The sequence below is a fragment of the Anopheles marshallii genome, chromosome 3, assembly GCF_943734725.1.
Source record: "Anopheles marshallii chromosome 3, idAnoMarsDA_429_01, whole genome shotgun sequence".
In the NCBI taxonomy this organism is placed as follows: Eukaryota; Metazoa; Arthropoda; class Insecta; order Diptera; family Culicidae; genus Anopheles; species Anopheles marshallii.
Window position 1 is genome coordinate 4662449 of NC_071327.1, and position 20678 is coordinate 4683126.

The 20678-nt window shown below is 42.8% G+C and overlaps 2 protein-coding genes across 2 annotated transcripts; one reads left to right on the forward strand and one right to left on the reverse strand.

The window, feature by feature from the left end:
- Positions 1–243: 243 nt before the first annotated feature.
- Positions 244–13897, reverse strand: LOC128715790 (protein son of sevenless). Its single transcript, XM_053810705.1, has 20 exons — positions 13723–13897; positions 11733–11852; positions 10780–10920; positions 10296–10460; positions 6291–6491; positions 6093–6222; positions 5911–6017; positions 5589–5815; positions 4473–5499; positions 4227–4397; positions 4064–4159; positions 3520–3987; positions 3325–3441; positions 2445–3258; positions 2018–2360; positions 1361–1928; positions 1084–1287; positions 560–1005; positions 399–481; positions 244–278 (listed from the first exon to the last, which is right to left on the reverse strand). Exons 1-20 carry the CDS (start codon positions 13831–13833, stop codon positions 244–246), a joined length of 5574 nt encoding a protein of 1857 aa, XP_053666680.1. The 5' UTR covers positions 13834–13897.
- A 5870-nt stretch (positions 13898–19767) lies between these two features.
- Positions 19768–20629, forward strand: LOC128714825 (uncharacterized). Its single transcript, XM_053809706.1, has 2 exons — positions 19768–20220; positions 20288–20629. Exons 1-2 carry the CDS (start codon positions 19768–19770, stop codon positions 20627–20629), a joined length of 795 nt encoding a protein of 264 aa, XP_053665681.1.
- Positions 20630–20678: the final 49 nt, after the last annotated feature.

A 20678-nucleotide genomic window follows, 5' to 3' on the forward strand; every position in this document is an offset into this window, starting at 1 on the left:
GGTTGATGAGGGAAACAGTTCTATAAAAGTAGGATTGATTCGTCCCTCCTTCGCAGTGACTACGCCAATCAAATTCTACAGCAACGCAGTTCTTTTTTATCGTCGGCATATGGTGTTCCGTATCCTTCGATGAAGAAAAAACAGTACTGATCGAGATGTGATGTATTGTTGTGATCAATCGCCGACAACACTGAACAGGGCCTAACGAATAAAGTATCGTCCACAGCCGGGACTACCGTTTGGTCAGTTCGTACTGGGATAGGGAAACATCGTACGATCTAAAAAAATACAAGATGTATTTGTTAAGTAGTTTGCATTCCGAAAGATGAATTCGAGATCTTTGCTTTCACGATTCGAACCCAGATCACCAAATTTTGGTTCTACTTTATAAAACATACCTGAACTAATGCTGTTCTGTTTCGGTTTAGGTGGTAGTTTTGGCGTCGTTTCTCCAGGCGAAAAGCGTGGCGAGATGTTTGTACTATAGTGAATAAATATTTATAATCAGATTAGAACATAATTTTACTACAAAGTAAACCCTCCATAAACATCTGCTTACCTGGCCCTTCGACAAAGTACATTCGGCTGTTGCTGATGTCCCGAACTGGGTGAATTCTGTACTGATTTATTTTTTATCGCTGACGGGCTGCTACCAACGGAGGTACCAGAGGAACCGCTAGGACCACTGGAATTCATCGTCGTGCCGCTACCTCCACCCACCGTATTCCCCGGAACCGTTACAGGACCGGCCGCGATTGTCGACAGTCCCGACAGCGAGCTCGAGGTGGCAATATTGGGAATGTTTTCCTTCGCTGCACGATCCATCGCGGAGTTACGACGCATCATGATTGTGCTGGTGTGCGGAAGCATTAGCAAACGCTGCTCCATACTGCTACTGTTGCTGCTACTTGCCGTCGTTCCGCCAATGCTATGCTGATTATGCTGGTTCAAATTGTCTCTCGTTAGCGTCGACGAGGAAGACGATGAAGACGCCGATTCATCCTTCTGTGTTCGGAAAGGAAAATTTGCGCAATTATTAAAATGGTTTATACTTCACTGTTCGCTCGAAAAGCTCGTTTTTACCGTATGCAACGAGGAATGGTTCCAGTTGGAGCTGTCCATTGGGAAATTACCACCACCACCAGTGGTACCGCCGCACGCTCCCGGACTTTGTGTGTAGTTGAGAAGTAGCGTCGTACCAGTCTGACCAGCTACACCGAAATGGTAGTGCGATTGGGGATGAATCCTTGGTGGTATCGGAGGTGGACTAACGTCTCTCGGTGGTAGCTAAAAAAAAGAGGAAACATAACCTCATTATACCGTTCACCCCAGATTTACTCCGTTCCGGTTGGCCTATTACCCTCGGTGCATCCGGTGCCTGCCGTATTTGAGACGACTGGGACGATTCCATGGAAGATTCTTTTCGTTTAACCCTAGGAGGTAGTGGAGGCGGCATGGGTGGTAGGACATTATGTGTATTTGGTACGTTGACATGCGGTGAGATCGGTATGGGACCAAAGTCGGCATTGTTCGGCAAGCCACCACTACTGTCACCGACTACAGCGCCACCACTTTCGTTGTTGCACTGTTGGCACGGATGGCCGCTACTGGCTGAAGGTGATGCGTTGCTGTTACTATTGTACTGGATCGGATAGGGAACACCACCATCGACCGCCGTCGTGTCTGTGTGTTGTGTTGCGGCTGGTGGATGGTGGTGCAGGTGGTGATGCTGGCAGGGTGAAGTCGTTCCCGCAGTGGCATGATTATGCTGGAGTTGGATTTTCGGACTGGAAGGAAATATAGGAGAATGCTCACAAGACGATGGCCGTCCAGTGGAATTTGATGACGGAGGTGCGCCACTAGTTGTGGAACTGCAGCACGTAGTGCCGACGGCTGGGATGGTGTAAGTAAAATCACAGTTTTGATTTCTGCGCAGAAAGAAGAAGAACAAAAACAGAAACATAAGTTATAAGAAGGGTGCTGTGAAAACCATTCGGGCACCACCATCTACACTTACTTGATAGAATTGGATGTATTATGTCTAAAGTTACTGCTAGTACTGTTTGTGATCGATGTTGCTACGGTTGTTGTGTTAGCTAGTATTGTACCGGTGGTGTTGCTGCTACCACTACCCCCATTCGCTCCCGGACTTCCACAAGCATACTGTGGAGGTGGGGGTGGTGGTGGATGCAACGGTTGGGGTTTGTCAGTCCGTGGACTGATCGCTGGTGGAATGTCGGGATGGGTCATCGCCACTGTCCCAGCAGGTTGCTGTTGCACATTTCCATCATTGTGCGAAATTGAGACAATACTGGCCGCCGACGATGATGTTACTGAGCTAGCAGTACCGTACCCCGAGGCTGCAAATCCAAACGGACAATAATTAGAAGATATAAAAAAGGAAAACAGTGGAGCGTTGGTAGAAGAGAGGGAATTGATATTACCTTCACTGCTAGAACCACTGTACAGACTGCCCCCGATTGAGTAGCTGGAGGCACCAACGCCCATTCCACCGGTACCAGCAGAGGGCGCCGTTGAACAGGATGAACCTGACGAAAGCGTTGTCATCGAGGCGGAAGGATAGCGCGGACTCGGCAGTAGTTTACCACCATTGTAGCTACCACTGCTTTCCGATAGGCAGCCACTTCCGGTCAGCAGCTGGTTTGTGTTGGTCAGTATAATACTGTCCGAGCGGCGCGGTATCTCCGGTGCCATTTGGTTGTCGCCGCCGGCTGTCGTTAGATTCGCTATCGACTGCGAAAAGCTCGGTTGATAGTGATGAGGATGGCTGTAATGGGGCTGACTATGGTGCAGGTACAGCTGCTGATGTGGATGGTGTGCACTGTGATGTGAGTACTGGGACGAGCCGGCACTACCGCTTCCCATGTTACTACTGCCTCCAACCGCACCTTGTTGGCTATGGTAAAAAGAGGAGTGTTGTTGTTGCTGCTGTTGCTGAAACTGTTGTTGTAGTTGAAGATGTTGTTGCTGTTGCTGGTAGTAAAGCGATGAAAGCGAAGACGTCCCGGAAGATGACGAGTGTATGTTGACCGATGCAAAGATGGAATAGTCATGCACGGACGACGACGATGATGCCGGTGGCGATTGTTCGCCTGTATCACTGTTTGCCAGCAGGGACGTTTTGCTGTATGGTAGCGTGCCGGGTAGAGTCATCGACGAGTTGGCGGAACTGTTATTGCGTCTCGACGATGGCTTGATACCGGGCGATTTTAATGGAATGTCCGGCCATTTACGAGGCTGCAGAAAAAGAATACGGCCTTAAGTAATGATTGTTTGTTTCGAACAAAAACCAACGACACTTACGAATTTCAAAGGCTGGCGACAATTTTTCGGCTCTATTCGCTTGCTTTCCTCGTACAGATAGTTTTGTATTTCCGTAATGCTCATGCCTTTAAAAGGGTCTAAATTTTCTAGGAAATGCTAAAAATTGAGAAAAACAACAAAAGCAATAAATTCGACCGATCCCAGGGTCAATCTTTTTTCATCAATCAAGCTTACCCTTATGCTAGGATCGACTTTTAAACAGTATGGTTGATTCTGATATTGCTGTATTTCACCAGTGATTTCGGCCACCCTTCTTCTCTTGGAGAAGTTGATCAACTCGGTGTTGGGCAGGAAGTCCGGATTGCCTTCCTCGATGTGCAGAATGTTGGTGAGATACATACCGAAGAATGGCACACAGGGAGGATTGATTGAGCGCAGTTTCTCCTGGTACTTCTTGAAGTGCGAGTTGTTCAGCTCGCGACATTCGCCCAGCACCTGCTGGTGTCGCTTTGGAATATCTTCGAGTGTTAACTTGAGCCGGTGGACAGCCGCACCTTGAAAGGCGGACACGATCGACAACACACCGTTGAAGTTGTTTAAATCCTGCAGCACCATCATCACTTCAATTGCACGGCTGGCCATCGCCACGCGTTCTTCGAAGTTTTCTGCCTCAATAATCGATTTCTCGATCCACCGTGTAAACTGCAATGGGGTGGAAAAAAAATGATAGTCATCAAATGTCGTCGAAACCCTCCTTGGAAATTTTCATTACACTTACATTTGTGGTGTGATGCATTATTTTCAATAAATTAGGACTAGTTGTTTCTTTATCCTTCCCCGTCCACACCGAGCCAACCAGTTCGGAGGGTTTTACCTGAACAATTAAAACAGTTATAGTGAATCACATTGTTTTACCACAACGATTGTGCACATTTGCTTACATTCTTGTACATTTCAAACTCTAGCAGAGTCAACTGTCGTGCCAGCTCTAGTGGATGCAACATAAGCAGGTTGAACTCATTCTCACTGCTCAGTGGCAGATGATGCTCAATCGCAGGCGGACTATGACCAAATGCAAACGTTATCTGCCGGTGATTGTCCTCACTTTCGTTCTGCAACAAGGGAACACATAATCCAATCAGTATGCCCCACCGTGATAAAGACAACCATCCCCACACCGAACTTACCTTTCGCTGAACGATCTTCATCACCGAATCAACCCACTTTCGCATCGATTTACCGCGTACCGTTTCCAGAAACCTTTCGAGCGAATCGAGCAACTCAGAATCTCGTTCAAAGTCGTAAAAATGATGATCGACCCAGTGTCGTAACACGTTCAGCACACGAAACTGTACCGGCTGCACGTACTCCTTCTTGTATCGTTTCCAATCCTCTCGCTGTGAATTCTTGTGGAATTTGTCGGTATCACCACTGGCCAATTCTTTTTCAGCCGCCGGATCGTACACAACGGCCGGATCGGGAATGTCGAAACGTTCTACCAGCAGCTGTAACAGCTCCTTCGGCGAACAGAACGACCGGTACGTGGTAAGAAAGGTACGCACAAACATTGGATCGGCGTATATGTGGTAGGTCAAACGTTCGATCAGCTTACACAGTGTTGCACCCTTGATCAGTGGAACCCCAGTGCCTTCACGCTCCTCCAGCACAATATTCGAAGGGCCATCTGGAACAGCAAATTTGTAAATTTCCGGACTCGGCAACTTTAACGGATGCTTCTTCTCGATATCTAGCAGGATACTGTCCAAAATACGCTCCAACATTGACTTTGTGTTTAGCATAATCAGATCTGCCATCCAGTCGTTTTTATGTTGGGCGTTCTTGGTGATAAGTACAACGCTCTGCTGCTCTCGCGGTGAGATCTCGAACGCGTGCTTCAACTCGTCCGTGTCGGGCCGGTCAATGATTTCAACCTTCCGCATGAAGAACCGCTCCTTCTGCCGGTAATCGTAGTTGTTACCGGGGACAATTTGACGCCGCGCTTTGCACAGCACCAACAATCCATCGAACAAAAAAACTTTGCGTTCTGTTTGTCGCTTCCCCGAGCTCAGCTTTGCCAGTGTATCCTCCCGGATGAACTCGTTACAGCACTGTCCCACGTCCTTATCCCAGTGTTCAACCGTGTTTTGAAGATCGCGCGTTTTCTCTATCGCCGATTGCCTCCGTGCTCGACTGTTCACTCTGGTGAAGTATTCTCTGTAGGCGGGAAAGTAAAACAAAATCGATAAGCAATCACGTATCGAGACAAAAGTCTCACGCGAATATCGTCTCCCGCCCCTACTCACTTTGGCAGGAGCGATGAAATACTCTGCAGCTCGCACTGCAACGGTTTCAGTAAACCTTGCACCTGCTCAAAGCTCTCCTTGTCCTCTTGCGAGGGACTCAGCTGTAGTAAAACCTTAATGTAATCCAAATATAACTGCGCATGCCCAATAGGCCCTAATAGTAATTTTGGTAGGTAAAATTTGACCGCCTCCTTGAAACCATGTCCGGCTGACATCAGTGAACTGGCCTGCAAGTGATGAAACAAAAAAACAAATATTGTTAACAATAGGCTTCTTTTGTAAAGAACATATTTAAAAATGTCGAGATCAGATCGATAACTACTACCTCCGGTCGTGCTAATAAATTGGCTAGTGCTTCTTTTGCAATCACCGATGTAATATCCTTTGCGTACTTAGCATACACGTCGAACTCAGCCGCTTCCGCCAGTTCTGTAAAGAGTGCCCAGTTACATTATTAATACCCAGTCCAACACGAATGCCAATGGCTTCTGCCCATTGTCCTACCTTCAAAACAGCTACCAATACACGGTGGCGTTTGTTCCTGGGACATTTCTATCACATCTTCGAGCGATCCCAGCAACGTCACCGAAACTTCATAAATGTCTATTATGTTGGAAAATATTAAATCCAGCTCCTGTGAAATTAAGAATGCAAAACTTTTACTCCTGGTATCTGCAACGACAAACATTACAGTATACTTACTTTAGGATCCTTAACTATCTTAACTAGCTCCTCCCGGAATACTCGGATGATCATGTGCAGATCCCGTTGATACTGTTTCTCGTCGTGTATAAGTTCCTTTACAACTTCCTCGTAGCTGAGGCTGGCACGGGGTGTTGGTGGAAGCGGACTCGGTGCCATCGAGTTGGAACTTTCACCCTGATAGAACATGTCCATCAGTACCTGTGTAAAGGATTAAATAAACGAGCGGTCAAACAATATAAACACCCATTTTGCCAATCAGTAAAACATCCATCGCGATGGAAAGCAAGCAAACTGGGAAGGGACGGCCTTAAAACACTGCCACTGTTTATGTACAAAAATGTTACAAATGTGGGGGAGGGGGAGGCTTTTTCATGTTTTTATGCATATTGATGGCGGACACTTGGAAGGATGATGTTGAAGAAACATAAATAAAAGGATGTACAATGAAAATCATGCAATACTACAAAATAACATGCAAGCAGTAGAGACATTCGAAATGTGTATATCACCAGCTTTTTGTTCTTTCAAATAAATGTATACGTGTTTAATGATATATAGAGTTTCTGAACAAAATGCACACCAATAATGTGGTTTACAACTGAAAATTTTAAAGTATCTAAAGTAGCGATAATTACACCACTTTACTTCATAACAATGCAATTCAACTACAAATAATGCAGTAAGTTAGCAAGAAAAGTACATAAATAATGAATTGACAAACAGTATACACAAATCAAACAAACAACACAGAGCCAGTCCCAAAGAAATAGTGTGAACATCATGTAAAATTCTTATAAGGCGTCATTTCTGCGTAGTGTGGCGGGATATAAAGCTTTCAAGTATATCCCTACAACTGGTTGGTACATAGATTAATTAATTTTAAAAGCTGCATACAAATAAATATTTCGAAAGAAAATAACCAGAAAATTAAACAAACAAACAAATTACTAATTATCAAGAGTTCAATATCTAAGTATTTTGAAGAGAATTACTTATTCAAACTAAAAATACAGTATTTTTTATCGATTGGGAACAACCACCACAAGAAGAAGGATTCATATAGTCTAATCGATCGATGATAGCTACATACTTGATTTAACATAGTCACTACATACATAGAAAATGCAATAAGATTGAACTTATTTTAAACCGAATTAATTCTCGTTTTAGGTACACGAAATACATGAAATTACTAGAGATTACTACTGTTATCTAGCTGATGGTAATGTCTTTGCCATGGCATGCACCACCATATCAAGAGAGTGTTGATCTCAATACGATGGGATTAAGAATAAACTAAATGAGCTTTACGAACTCGAAGCATCCATTAAATCAGTAGCATCGCGTGCCCGGAAGCTAAATGACAAGGTTAAAATCTCGATTGGATCGATTACGTTAGACATAAAATTCAATTAAATGCAGGAACGATAAAATGTTTTAGTTAAAAAAATGCTGAGGAGGAATACCATGCCATAGGTTACACCCTCAAATTGATTTAAAATGGATCGTTTTACTTCATGAGTTGTCTCTGAAACAAACGCCACGGATGAAGTTATTGAAAATATGCTCTTTTACGTTAGAATCTACTGTTCGAAGTTTAAGGTGCATGTATGAATTGATGAAATTTAATATTATAATTTAAGCTTCAAATTATCGAAAGATGCACTACAAAGGCGGCTCCAAATCGAACAGACGTTCGTTGCGGGCGACATAAACAACAAAACTGTAACAATGGAGCAAAAGAGATAAACAAATAAACGAATTGGCAAACCTTAAAAAAAAACAAATAAAATTAGAACGTAGAACGTTACTACAGACAAAATTGGTGGAAACTTCTTAAACACTACTTACGTATCAACACTACTAAAAAAGATATCCAAGAACTATTAAGAGACATATCGAGACGGCAAAGAAGAGAGGGCCAAACGTAATTGTTGATGAATGAACCGGAATTGTATGATCAAATGAAAAAATAAACAGGAGCATGGAAGGCTTGACAGATTTGGCCAGTTTTCAAATTTTACTCTACTCTTATTACTGATATGATAGAGCACACTAGGCACTAGCATTTTTGAGTAATGCTTTAGAGAATGCATAAATGAGAGGATGTAACAACATAACAACAATGTTTTATTGCTTTTAATAAGCATGACAAACAGGTATTTTTTAGTTTCATGATTAGAGGATATTGAGGAAGGGGGTAATAAATTGTAATACATAATAATGAAATTGGACAATCTACGTACCACCTTTTGTTTTTTTTGCAGATTTGAATTTAATGGTATTTTTTGAGTTTGAATCGTGAACGGAACGCGTGCAGTTATTCAAACGGTTCCGTCGTTTTGATTTTAGTTTTGGTGTAGTTTTGAAGATTGTTAGTTTTGCAATGGTTTTGATTTTTGTTTTTGGTTTGTTGGGACAGCATGAAAAAAACATAAAACAACATTTTGTGACATATAGTAAACCCCAAAAAAGAGAGAAAAGGAGAGTTAGAGTTTGAGAAGTGTGAATTAGTTGAAATTTGGTTAAAAAGTGGAAATGACCAATGTGTTGTTTAAATAACACAAAAGTAGATACTACTTTTACCAAACTTAATCATAATTAATAAAAAACTAAAAACAATTAACATAAAAGTAGTTAAAAGTCATAAAACCAACGCGGTAACATTGTTGGGAACTAAAGCAAGAACATGACATAAAACCGTTAGAAAAGCCGTAGAGCACGCGTTAACAAACTCACGATTCTATACAATGCAGAACAAGCAGCAGGTATGAAACTTCATATTTTGATTGGAGTATTAATTAATGATAATTTTTGTCTTACTCATGGCACCAAAGGCTTTCCTTGATGTTATCTATCGTGAATTATATATACCAGCTCAAAGATTGTTTGTGTCTAGTTGATATGTAGTTGATTCTAGGGGGGTTCTAGTTTCGCAAGGCAAACACAAACGGGCTTTTATTATCGTACAAAAATACCAACAGACAAACTAATTTCATCCACTGTAGCGCTTCGGGCCTTCAAACTTCGTGCAGTTATACTCCAGCTACTCTAGTACTTGCTAAATGATTAAACAAAGTGAGCACACCATTGCAAAGCACACTTTGTACGAGATATTGGTTACCAAAGTGTTGATGAAAGCAATAGGCCAATTGTTCTTATCAACCATATCCAATGCCACCGCTCAATGAATAGGAGACAAAACAAACAGTGCATCAATCAAATAACATACTGTAACTTATTGCACTTTCTATCTAGCAGCATACATTTAAAATCCACGAATAGTTGGGTGGAAACTGAACACATTCCCACTTCGTCTTCTTCGTCCGCTTATATGTACAAATACGTAAGCAAAGCTATCAAACAACATGACTATGACATGGGATGTATGAACTTGAATGATTAAGCAGTTGCATTTGCATTATACTTCCAATTAGGAGAGGTTATAGTTTCCTTCTATTTGGAAACAGATTGCACAAATTGCTGAAGATGTAAACGGTTTGCAAATGAATTATAATCTAACTTTACCAAAATTGTTTCTAATTCTATACTCAATAAAACGAAAAAAATGCTTTTTTTGTTAACACTTGTGATGTGATCGATTTCCGGCTAGTTTGTGAAATATGTGTAGCATCGATTGTTTGTTTTGGAAATGTGTTTCGGAATTATCACAAAAGCCAAAAACGGTACACAATCACAATGAACAAATCATAGAATAGAAAATAACAAAAAAGACGAAACGATTAAGAAAACACAATTCTTAACAAAATAAGAGCAAAAATGTAAAAAGGAGGTAAATGGTTAGAGTAAAAAGGATAAATCAAACTTAAAAGAAATGGAAAAGCAAACAACACTAAGCAACAACGAGAAAGAGATAGGAGAGAGAGCAAGAGAGAAAGAGATAGAAAGGAAGAGTGTTTCTCTTGTGTGTGAAAGTAGAGATACAGAGAGTACAGAGGCGTGAACAATATGTGGCAAGCGGAATGGGAAAATCGTGCAAACCTTGTCAGCGCACATGGCAACCTCGATGTCCTCGCGGGTGATTTCGATGTGGCGTATGTTCTTCACATAGTACCCGGCCAGTTTCAGGATGTCGGCGGATATGTACTCGAGGACGGCCACCAGAAACAGCGATACGGAACTGTCGATTTTGTACTGCAGTACCTCCTGCAAAGTGTCGAGCAAACGAAATTAGTGATTCGAACGAACCAAAGATTCATGAATGGGTAAAGTTTTACTAATCGCGGAAGATTCATTCATTGACAAACTAAGATGGAGTACAAATATTGAATATAAATGAAATTTGTAGCTGCATAAGATTGATAAATATCCAGAGATTTTTTTATCCTTGGAGATTCATGAATCGTCACAACAACGTCAGTCGTTCAACCCGTCTCAAAGATTCATTTACCTAACACTTAAAGAACGAAAACACTAGGCTAAACAGTTGGCCTAGATCTATTAGGAAGAATAATCTATTACTCACCTTCTGCAGTAGCGTATGCACTCGATCAACTGGCAGTACCGGTTTCTTCTTCTTCGACTTGTCTATCGTTTCTCGTGCCTCTCCTAGTGCCCACCTATCGATCGGATTCGGGAAGGTACGGCTGATACGTTCCTCCACATCCTGCCGATTGAGAAAGAAGCAGAAAAAACACCCATTGAACGTCACGCTCCAAACTAAAAGCTGGAAGCAAAGCGCACATTTCATGCCAAAATGTAAAAAGGCCTCCTCCATTCGATCGGCCCCGAGACACACACACACACAGAAAGCGAACGCTTCCTCCACTTCTCGACACCTTCTATCAGGCAGAAGGATGACTTCTGGCGGCTTCACTTTAATCGAGCGGGAAGGAAAACAAAAGCGACATAAGGCCGCCCGAAGGAGGATGTTCTCCCGACTGCTACACAACGACGACGGCCGCACAATACGCGGTCCGTGTTACCGGGTGTGAGATGCTGTATTGCCCGTAGGGGCGTATAGTTATGTGGCTGTGGACTGTCATTCCATTTAGTGGATCCCTCGGGAAAGTCACCGGGAAGAGATGAAGTTTTACGCCATCCCGACCAAATGTAAACCGGGCAAAGCAGGAAATGTCAATTAGGACATTCCCAGGCACTGGAAGCTGTACACGATCCTGTGCAGTACACGGTTCGCCCGCACAAAACCCCCCTTCCCCCGGCGCTTCCGACGGCACCGGCGGCTCCCGCTTCTTTAAATGTCAATGGTACTGTTGCACAATATTGCAGTATCGTGTTGGCAGCTTTCACTATCCTCACCCGAACCGTCGGTTCGGTCGGAAACGCATCTTTTCTCGTGGTCACCAACACCCTGTTGCATCATATGCACCATCCTTCTGTCGGGGGGGGGTCGTCCCACTGCATCACATATGTCGCTCGCGCGATGAGAAACTGCGCTGAGGTCGCTTTCGTACTTACCATTACCGTGTGCGGCGGTGGCTTCGCACACAGCGTCGCTAACAATCGCAGGCATAGGCTCTCGACGTACAGCAATGCATCCTCCCGGGCCTGCAGCGAAGGATGCACCTGCTCCAGCACCTACGCGTGAAACGGTAAAGCACATAAAACAAAACGTGAAAACCATGTTGTTACCACACACACACACACTCGCACATCATCATCATCATCGTCTATGCTGGGCCACCCCACCCACCCCCAGTGTTTTGTTTTTATACTAAATCAAAATTAAATTTAATTGTACTAGTCTCTTTAATAGACGTATTACACGACAGCGCAAAAAAATGTTCTTAAGTAATAAATAGCAATTTTAATAAAAATGTTAAAGCTTTTGATATTTATTTTGTATTGACTTTAACAAAAGAATTTTGATGAAACATATTTACTTTTTTTCATGGTAAATGAATGGAATTCATTATATGTTCGCGAAATCTACACCCCCATTATATCCTCAACAAACCCAAAAACGGTCACACTACTGCCAAACGTATCGAATCGATCGATCCTAACCTTTTCATGTATGGTTTATTAGTTAGCCATGCATGTAATGCACCGGTGGTATCATCATATCATCAATTCAAACACGTCCATAAACATTTCTCGCCTGAAACAAACGCGAAACAATAAAACCCCTTTCGTCCCCACCGATAAGCCCTAACATTTGTCCTATCGAAACCCTCCCGGTGAAACGGGGTGGTATGAAGGGATGCACCAGGAGGAGAAAAAAATCCCATGACAAATGAAATGCCGGGGTTGGCAGGGGCTGTGGACAACATTATCTCCACGAGGTGGTGGCAAACAGCGATGGATTTTACGGTACGAAGATAATCACGAAATTGCGCCTGGTTTCAAAATATGTTTTGCAACACGATTCTGCCGATGCCGAGTGACGAATGCAGATGGTGGCGCGAAAAAAATCACACACACACAGGCTAGCTCCGTGGACAAGCTAAATATGCCAGCAGGGAGCGGAGGCGACTGACTCAACAATCAATGTTGTTCGAATTGCCAGTGAGTCACGGTGGATTTGAGATAGCACCATCCCATACGTGACGGAAGTTCACGGCTTAGTTGCGCCACTTGCAATAAGTTCAACCCCTACCGTATGTAGGTGTGATGCGATTACATGCTCATGGCGCGTCTTGTCATTAAATTTGCGACATAAATGTTATTATTCTGTTATCATTGTAATCAACAGCACATACATCATGGCTTTACAGCTTTGGACAAAACATAGCAGAGCTTTTTATCAAATGCTTTTCTACAACATTACGCTCAGCACTCCTGAACCAATGAACCACCGTGACACATTCTATTAACTACTTTAGTTATAGTAAACAACTTTGTTATTGTGTCTTATAGTGCATATGAAAATGAGTAACATTTGTTGTGCTTCATGTCAGGGAATTCCCAGGCCCCTTTTGGTTAATTTAGACTATCAGTTCAATTTTTCAATTCATTTCATAATTAGCTCTTCTTACTTTTTGTTTAGAAAAGTTTATGAGTCGATGCGGAAGAGATGGGACCGTTTCTAGATTCATTGCATATGCAAATGGGACATTCCACAGTTAAAAGAGACCTCTTTTGAAGAATGTCTGTTATCAGAAAGTACGGCAAATGTGTGAGCCTTTTGTGTCAAAAATGCCTTGCCTAAAGTTAACTTCAATTTGCAACTTTTCATACCTATGAGGAAACAATGTCAACTAGAAATTTGTAATCATTCATTTGTTTCATAATAATTTTTTTTTAAAATTCTCTACGAATTAGTAAATTATTAAAATTATCTTGAATATAACCAAAACAAATCAACAACAAGAGATACATCCAAAAATTGCTTTTCGAAAGTGGTGCGACACTGAACAAAGGAAAGGGTAAAACATTATTTTAAATCAACATCTTAACATCTTAACAATTCACCTACTATAGTATGGGAAAAGAGAGGTAAACTTACCTTCCGCAATGATGAAATGAACAAGCCCCTCCATTTGGCCGCATTTTCCGTATTCTCGAAATCGTAATCAGCCGCATCCGTGATCGATACATGCGAACTGCCAGAGAACATACTTTAGCCTTCGGCACCGATCCAGTGCGTTCGCCCAAGCAGACACATATATAATCCCTTGTGCTTGTCGTATTATTCCTCCTCGGTGTGAATTAATGTGTTTATGGGTAGCTCTCTGTTTTGCCTCTCCCCCACCGTGGCGTCTTCGCTGTTTCGCTGGAGTTTTTTTCAAACCTCAAGTAGGCGCTACCTTCGCGTTGCTAGGCCTACAGTCGCTTCTCGATCACCTACATCGCGCACTACGATGCACTTATTTCAATAGCACACAGCAGATCGAAACTCTTTTTCACCACACGAAACACAGTAACCCTGGCCCTTTTCTTTTGTTGAGATCTTTAAAACAGACTTTTTTTGCATCTGGGCTATACCACAGATATTGGGGTTGTTTCGGCTAATTGCTCTAGGAACTGCTCACACAACACAACACAGAATCTGCATCCGACTGTCGGATGGTTTTGTTACACTTTCCTCTATTGCACTTTGTCGGAACACGGACACACACACACGCACACAAATTTTGCTACATGCTAGTAGCCCTACACAACAACGCAGTTTGCACAGGTGAGAGAAGATGGTGTGATGTTTCTCTCTCTCAGTGGTGAAGTTTTCCGCGATCAGTAAATAGGGGGTTACACGTGAAGAAGCCGCAACCGGCACTGCTGCTGTAACATGATCACCACCAAACATGCAAACACAACACAACGGAGCATCGTCGCCGTCGCCGTAGATCATCCGTGGATGGTGGAACCTGCTGCCCGCTGCACCATTGTCGCCGAGTGCATCGACGATGCGACAACACTGACAACACCGCTGCTACCACTGCTAAGCGCCATTAAAACCACGGCTTATTGTTATTGATTGTGGCAGCGATAAACATTTTCTCTGTGGTGGTACAGTGTTAGCATTTCGCGCGCGCGAGCAACCATGTAGAATAGAAAATGGGAAACCATTAATTATTTGCAGGTAAGCGCACTCGTTTTTATATAACTTATTAGAAAACAGCACAAAACATGTACTTTTTACATTGTGCACTTAATTGAAACACTGCTGCGTCACACTTCTATTGCGAATAGTGTGCACGCATGTTTGTAACCTTCTTGTTGCTTCCTTTCTAACTAAACACAATTGCTTTGGAAAGACACGATTGTTTTGTCGGCCGTGGTTCTCCCGGAAGGCAGCGGCAAGTACCACTATAGGGTGGCAAAACAAACATGAGAACATTAGAGGAAAATCTACGATCTGCCCCGTATCTTGGTGGGGAAACATAGATAAAAAAACAACAAAACCCAATACATTCACACACCAGAGAGCGGCTGGTGTGAAGTGGTACAAAAAAAACAGTTTGCTTGCTTTAAGTGTTGGGTGAGTTTGATTCAGATTCATGAATTTCAACTTTCAACTAAATGATTCATTCTGAATCCCCTTCATGAATCAGCAAAAATGTATAGACTCTAAAAAGAATCTAGAAACAATTATGTGACGATTAATTTATCTTTCGAGAGTCGTCTCTTGACTATTACTAGACATATGTCTGCCATTTCTAACTCACTAGACTTATTTTGCCACGTAGCCAGGATATTCAGTCCTTGCTACGGAGGAAGGGTCTGGACGTCAGGGACGTACATCCCCAGGCCGCCAACAAGTGAGGGCCTTGAAAAGCAACAAGTGAATCCGACAAAAATCTGACAAACAGAAAAAAAAACTTAAATCGAACACAATTATTACATTTTCAAGTCGCCCCCTCGTACTTACAACCCGTTCTACCTGGATTTTCACTTTCCCCAGGCTAAGCCTAATGCAGGAAAAAAAGGAAAATAGGGCACGAAAAATTATGAAACACAACCACACGCATAAAACCCCAACTCAGTAGGCTGAACGTTTTGCAATCTTGTCTGGAACCCGGCGCTGATGTTGCCATTGTTGGTTGCATTGTAATTTCCCAGACTTTGAACTTTGTACCCGTTTGCTTTTTGCTTTACTTCTAAACACCGTAACTTCTTTAGGTGGAATTTAATTTTGAATTGTATGTTTTTGAAGTGGAACCATTAGGCTTTGATAAATGATCAGCTGTAACTAACTTGCAACTTATAATTCCGCAGTAAACAAAATCAGTTTACACAGCCTCACTCAGTCTCACTGCCAAAATCATGTTCAGTTCTAGGTTTCTCACTGCTCTAGGCTCGGTAGCATTATTGCTTTTGTTGAAACTGGGTATGTTCTCAACGACGTTTCCTTTTTCTCACGGATACCCACCATTAAATGGATGCCCTTATCATGGTCATGGCCCAACAGCACAACAAACAACAATAACAGCACCGGGAACGCACACATATACGAACGCGCATGTTTTGTTGCTTCTGTTGTTAGCGCACACACACCTTCCATTGTGTACTAACGCGAACGATTGTCATTGAAATGGGAGACGCGAATTCCTTCATATGACGATTTCGGATCTCCCATACGTTAGATACGCGAGACAAATAAAAAAAGATGAGAAGAATCACCCGCCACAATCGGGAGCAAAGAGGAAGAAAAACAATGCCCACACACACACACACACAGATCTAACACAGCAGACAAAATAATGCCCCTCGCACACCGACGTAACCACATAAGCGCGCACAGCAGAACGCACACTCTTATACACACACACACGCTGGCACGCGCACGCAATCTAATGAATCTTCTAATGTTCTTTTGCTACAACACGCACACGCACACACATACCGATGCGTACACATACAGGCGCGCAAAAAAAACATGTTTTAAGCTGCTAATCATTGTTCCCAAAACGAAGAACAAACAAACAGACTGTTTCGAGACGATTGTTGCCACTGTGTGCCACTAATCGCACCTAACACACTAAACAAGAAACAATACATACACACGGCGGGGACAAACACACGTTCCACATTACCACGACGATTAGCAGCTGCTGCACCAGACAGCGCACCAGACCATACAGTTTTTGCTTCATCTCATAAAAAATGTCTCCCTCCTTCTAACGCCCTCCCCCTCTACTTCATAACCCTTTTTTCACGTCACTCTTCTTACTACAAACGTACTTTTCTTCACGAATTCTTCAAGCAAGTGTGTAACAATAAGAAGTCGAGTCGCGGCCTCAATTCACCAGACGGAAGAAGAATGACAACAACAAAAACAACTTTGACCACAATTGTTTTCCACTGGACATAATCCGTATGTTTCCATTCCACTCCTTATTGGGTTCCAAGCCCACCCACCATTCGCTTCCTTCTTGCTTTTTGCATCTTTGTATTTGAAATGATTATTATTATCTACACACAACACACACACACACCCACATTTGTTCGCTTCTAGCGCTCTCTTTCTCTCACACACACACTCTCCCGCGCACACAATAGAGCTACGATTCTTCGTGCTTCGTACACACACGTACGCAACCTCGTACGCACGGACGTACGCACGCAGAGCTCCCAAATCTTTCCCATCCCATCTCACTCGCTCGCGCATTCCTTCACACACAGGCGCACTCCCATTTTTTTCCTTCTCACCCAATATCAATTCTAATGCAAGAAATCGCACCAATTCATTACAGGATGCTATCCTTTCTTCTTCGATTATTGTGCTCATCGAATGAGAGATGACACAACAGGAATCTCAATTGTTCTTTCCTAAAAGGTAGCGTAGAATTGGAAAATCGGAACCGCTTCCGTATGTCTCACGACACTCTTTTTCGTTTTGCTTCACTCTAAGTAGCCTTTGAACCGTCATCGTCACAAACGCCATCATTATGATCACACACACTTGCTCTATTTCCTATTGTTCATTATTTATTTCGTAAATCTTACAAAGGCGAATCACGTAGCAAAGAACCAATTTTGGGGAAAAAAAAGAAACACCAACGCATTCGCAACTTCTCGTAAATAACAGCACACATACGGTTCGTCTCTTTCTCCCTTACACACGGGCGCACACACCAATACGGGTCGGTAATCGATCAACAGCAACCAACAACACGCAAGGGCACGGTCAATGATAGATTTTCTTTTGGCTGACGGATTTTTTTTACTCACTCCCTACCATCTTTCACTATTCTTTTCTACACTTCTGGGATAAATATTCCACCAACGATCTAAAACACGATCCCATTCATCGACATTTGCAATATTAAACAAAACTGCACTCCCAAGATGACAGAAATTAATCGTTGTTTCTAGCACAATTTCCCGAACCCGAAGAGGAAAACACAATTTTCCACGTCTTCAACAGGCAAAAATCGGATTGGAAGGATTTGTTCTGTCTCGCCTAGTTTTCCTACCCAGCTAGACGCACAGTGGCACAGTGCAAGGAAATTGCCTACTGTATTGGGCCGCGCCTGTGAGCTGCTGCTGCTATTATTGTTGCTGATGTTTCGGCCACCAGCAGAATGCACAACCGATTGCAATGCTGTCTTGTTTTGTACGGAATGGTAAAGAATATAAACTCCCCGTATAGCGGATTACGTACATTAGCTTCGTTGCGATTTAGCTGCAAAATTCACTTTTCTGATGTGCTTTTTTCGCGTTTTCTTTCTCTGTATGGCCACCACCAACTTCAGTCGATTTTGGGGGAGATCAAAACAAAGTGAGTGTACGTAAGGTGGGTGCATGTACCACACTTTGCCAAGAGTGATAGAGAGCGTACGGAAGTTTGACAATTGACTGGAGGAAGATGTTTTGAGATTGCGGGAGTTTTTTGCTCGCTTTTGCAATCATAATCTTCTTTTGTTTGTTGTACGAACATTATACTACCGTTCCGAGCTATGTTTAGGTATTCCAAGATGGGAAGACTCTTCAATAAACGCTTTTTCAACAGCTTCATCGTTGTTCAAAATGGACACACAAGTAGCGTATTGAAATCACCTCCCATTTGCTTTCTTTCAGTGCGTCAGACAGTTGTCAAATTGAAATGGGACACTGAAAAAGCCGTTACAATTTGCTTCTGATTGTAAGAACTCTTTTGCAATAAATAATTTCTTGGGTCAAATTTGGAGTTGTATTATAACTGACCATCATCGTCTTGGCCTACTGCAGAATTTCTCTAAACCATTTACGATTGCCTTTCTGACGGACGTCCTGACATTCAGGCGGAAGGCGCCTTCACGCCCTTTTAATTTGGGACTACTAGTAGTCCTATATCCATGTGATCCCATTTTGTTGAGTTTATGCGCTGAGTCGTCCGGTGTCTATCAAATGACATGGCCAGCCCACGGGAAGCTGGCATGTCTAATGTGCTGTACAATAGTGGGCGGCTTCTTTGCCATTCTTTCACACATACGGGATCCATAAATCCCTCTGAGCATCTTCCTATCGATCGCCGTTAAGAGGGTTTCGTCAAGTTTGTTAAGAGGGTTTGTAGTTCTTGTCTAAGTGATGTATTTGAACACTGGAACTTTATAGGTTCTGTGTGGTCCTTGCTTCATTCGTCGCGTCTGCAGTTCAAATGCAGAAATAGCGGGTACTTCATAATACCTAAAAAAAAAGTCAATGCTAAGTTCAATAAGTCAATTTTAAAGTCTTTGCACAGTTTTTGAAGACAATAGAATTGGAGCTGTGTCCATGCTCGTGGTTTTGAGTGGTGTACTGTCTCAAGACAACACCTTCTAGTGGAATTCCAGCGTCCAGTACCTCCATAGAAAACAAGAAAAGTGGCTCAGCAATTGCTATTGATATACGAAAATAATTTCCATTTTAAATTATAAATTACCCACTCGATCGCGGTTCAAAAGAATATTTCACCACTTGCACTCACCCCAGCTATACTTACCGTGGGCGAGAAGTGAAGGCTGTGTTGGAGTTTCGGGCGAAAACGACCAACGTCAACACACAGCACAAAACAACAAAACATTGCTGCGACCCGTAGCACGTGTAGAAGTGATTTGTAAGCTTAGTTCTGTTTTGTTGTAATAGTAAAATGAACAAACAGAAACGCAAATCTACGGCAAGTGTTTCCACTACAAACGGAAACAATTCCGACGGATCGGACTACGAGGTGGAATGGCAAGTGAAGCCTACGCCGCCAAAGGTTACCAAGGCAGAATTGTTTCCGTTGCCGGCACAGGTTGAAAAGAAGCTACAGAAGTCCGCACGCGGCTCACGGAAGGTGTCCTCGTCGGAAGAAGATAGCGATGCAGAACCTGGGGAACGTTTGCCGACGCTAACGACCGCACAGATTGGTGCCATTCTGGAGACGATAAAGAACAACAAACGTCTGGTGTTGATTGTAAAGAACGTAAACTTCTCAACCGCCAAGGAAGAAATTGCAGAGCACTTTGATCAAGCCGGTCGAGTGAAAAGTGTACGCGTGCCGAAACATCGCTCTTCTGGGTTTGCGTTTGTGGAAATGGAAAATGCCGACGGGTTTCAGGTAAATTGGCGATGGTTTTACGAGTGTACCATTATTCCCATCAGAATGTTATATCCCTCCCAAACAGAAAGCATTCCTGCTCGATGGTTCTTATCTCGATGGACGAAAAATCAACGTGGACCTGTCGGAAAGTGGTAGCAAAAAGTCGGCCACCCGTATACAGCTACTCGAGAAGAAAAATGATGAAATACGGAAGCTCCGTAAGAAGAACAAAAATAATGTTAACGCCACAGATATAACGCTGGTACCGGATGCGGCCGTGCTGCAAAAGAAGGTGCCTCCACCGGACCGATACCTCGACAAACCGAAACCGAAAAAACCTACCAATAAGGAGGTGAAGAAACTTAAGCAAAAAGCATCCCTACGGGCCAAGTTTAAGAATTTAGAGAAGAAGGGAATAAAGGCGTGAAAGAGGAGGATCGTACAAATATAAAAAAGGGTTCGTTTTTTACCAAACA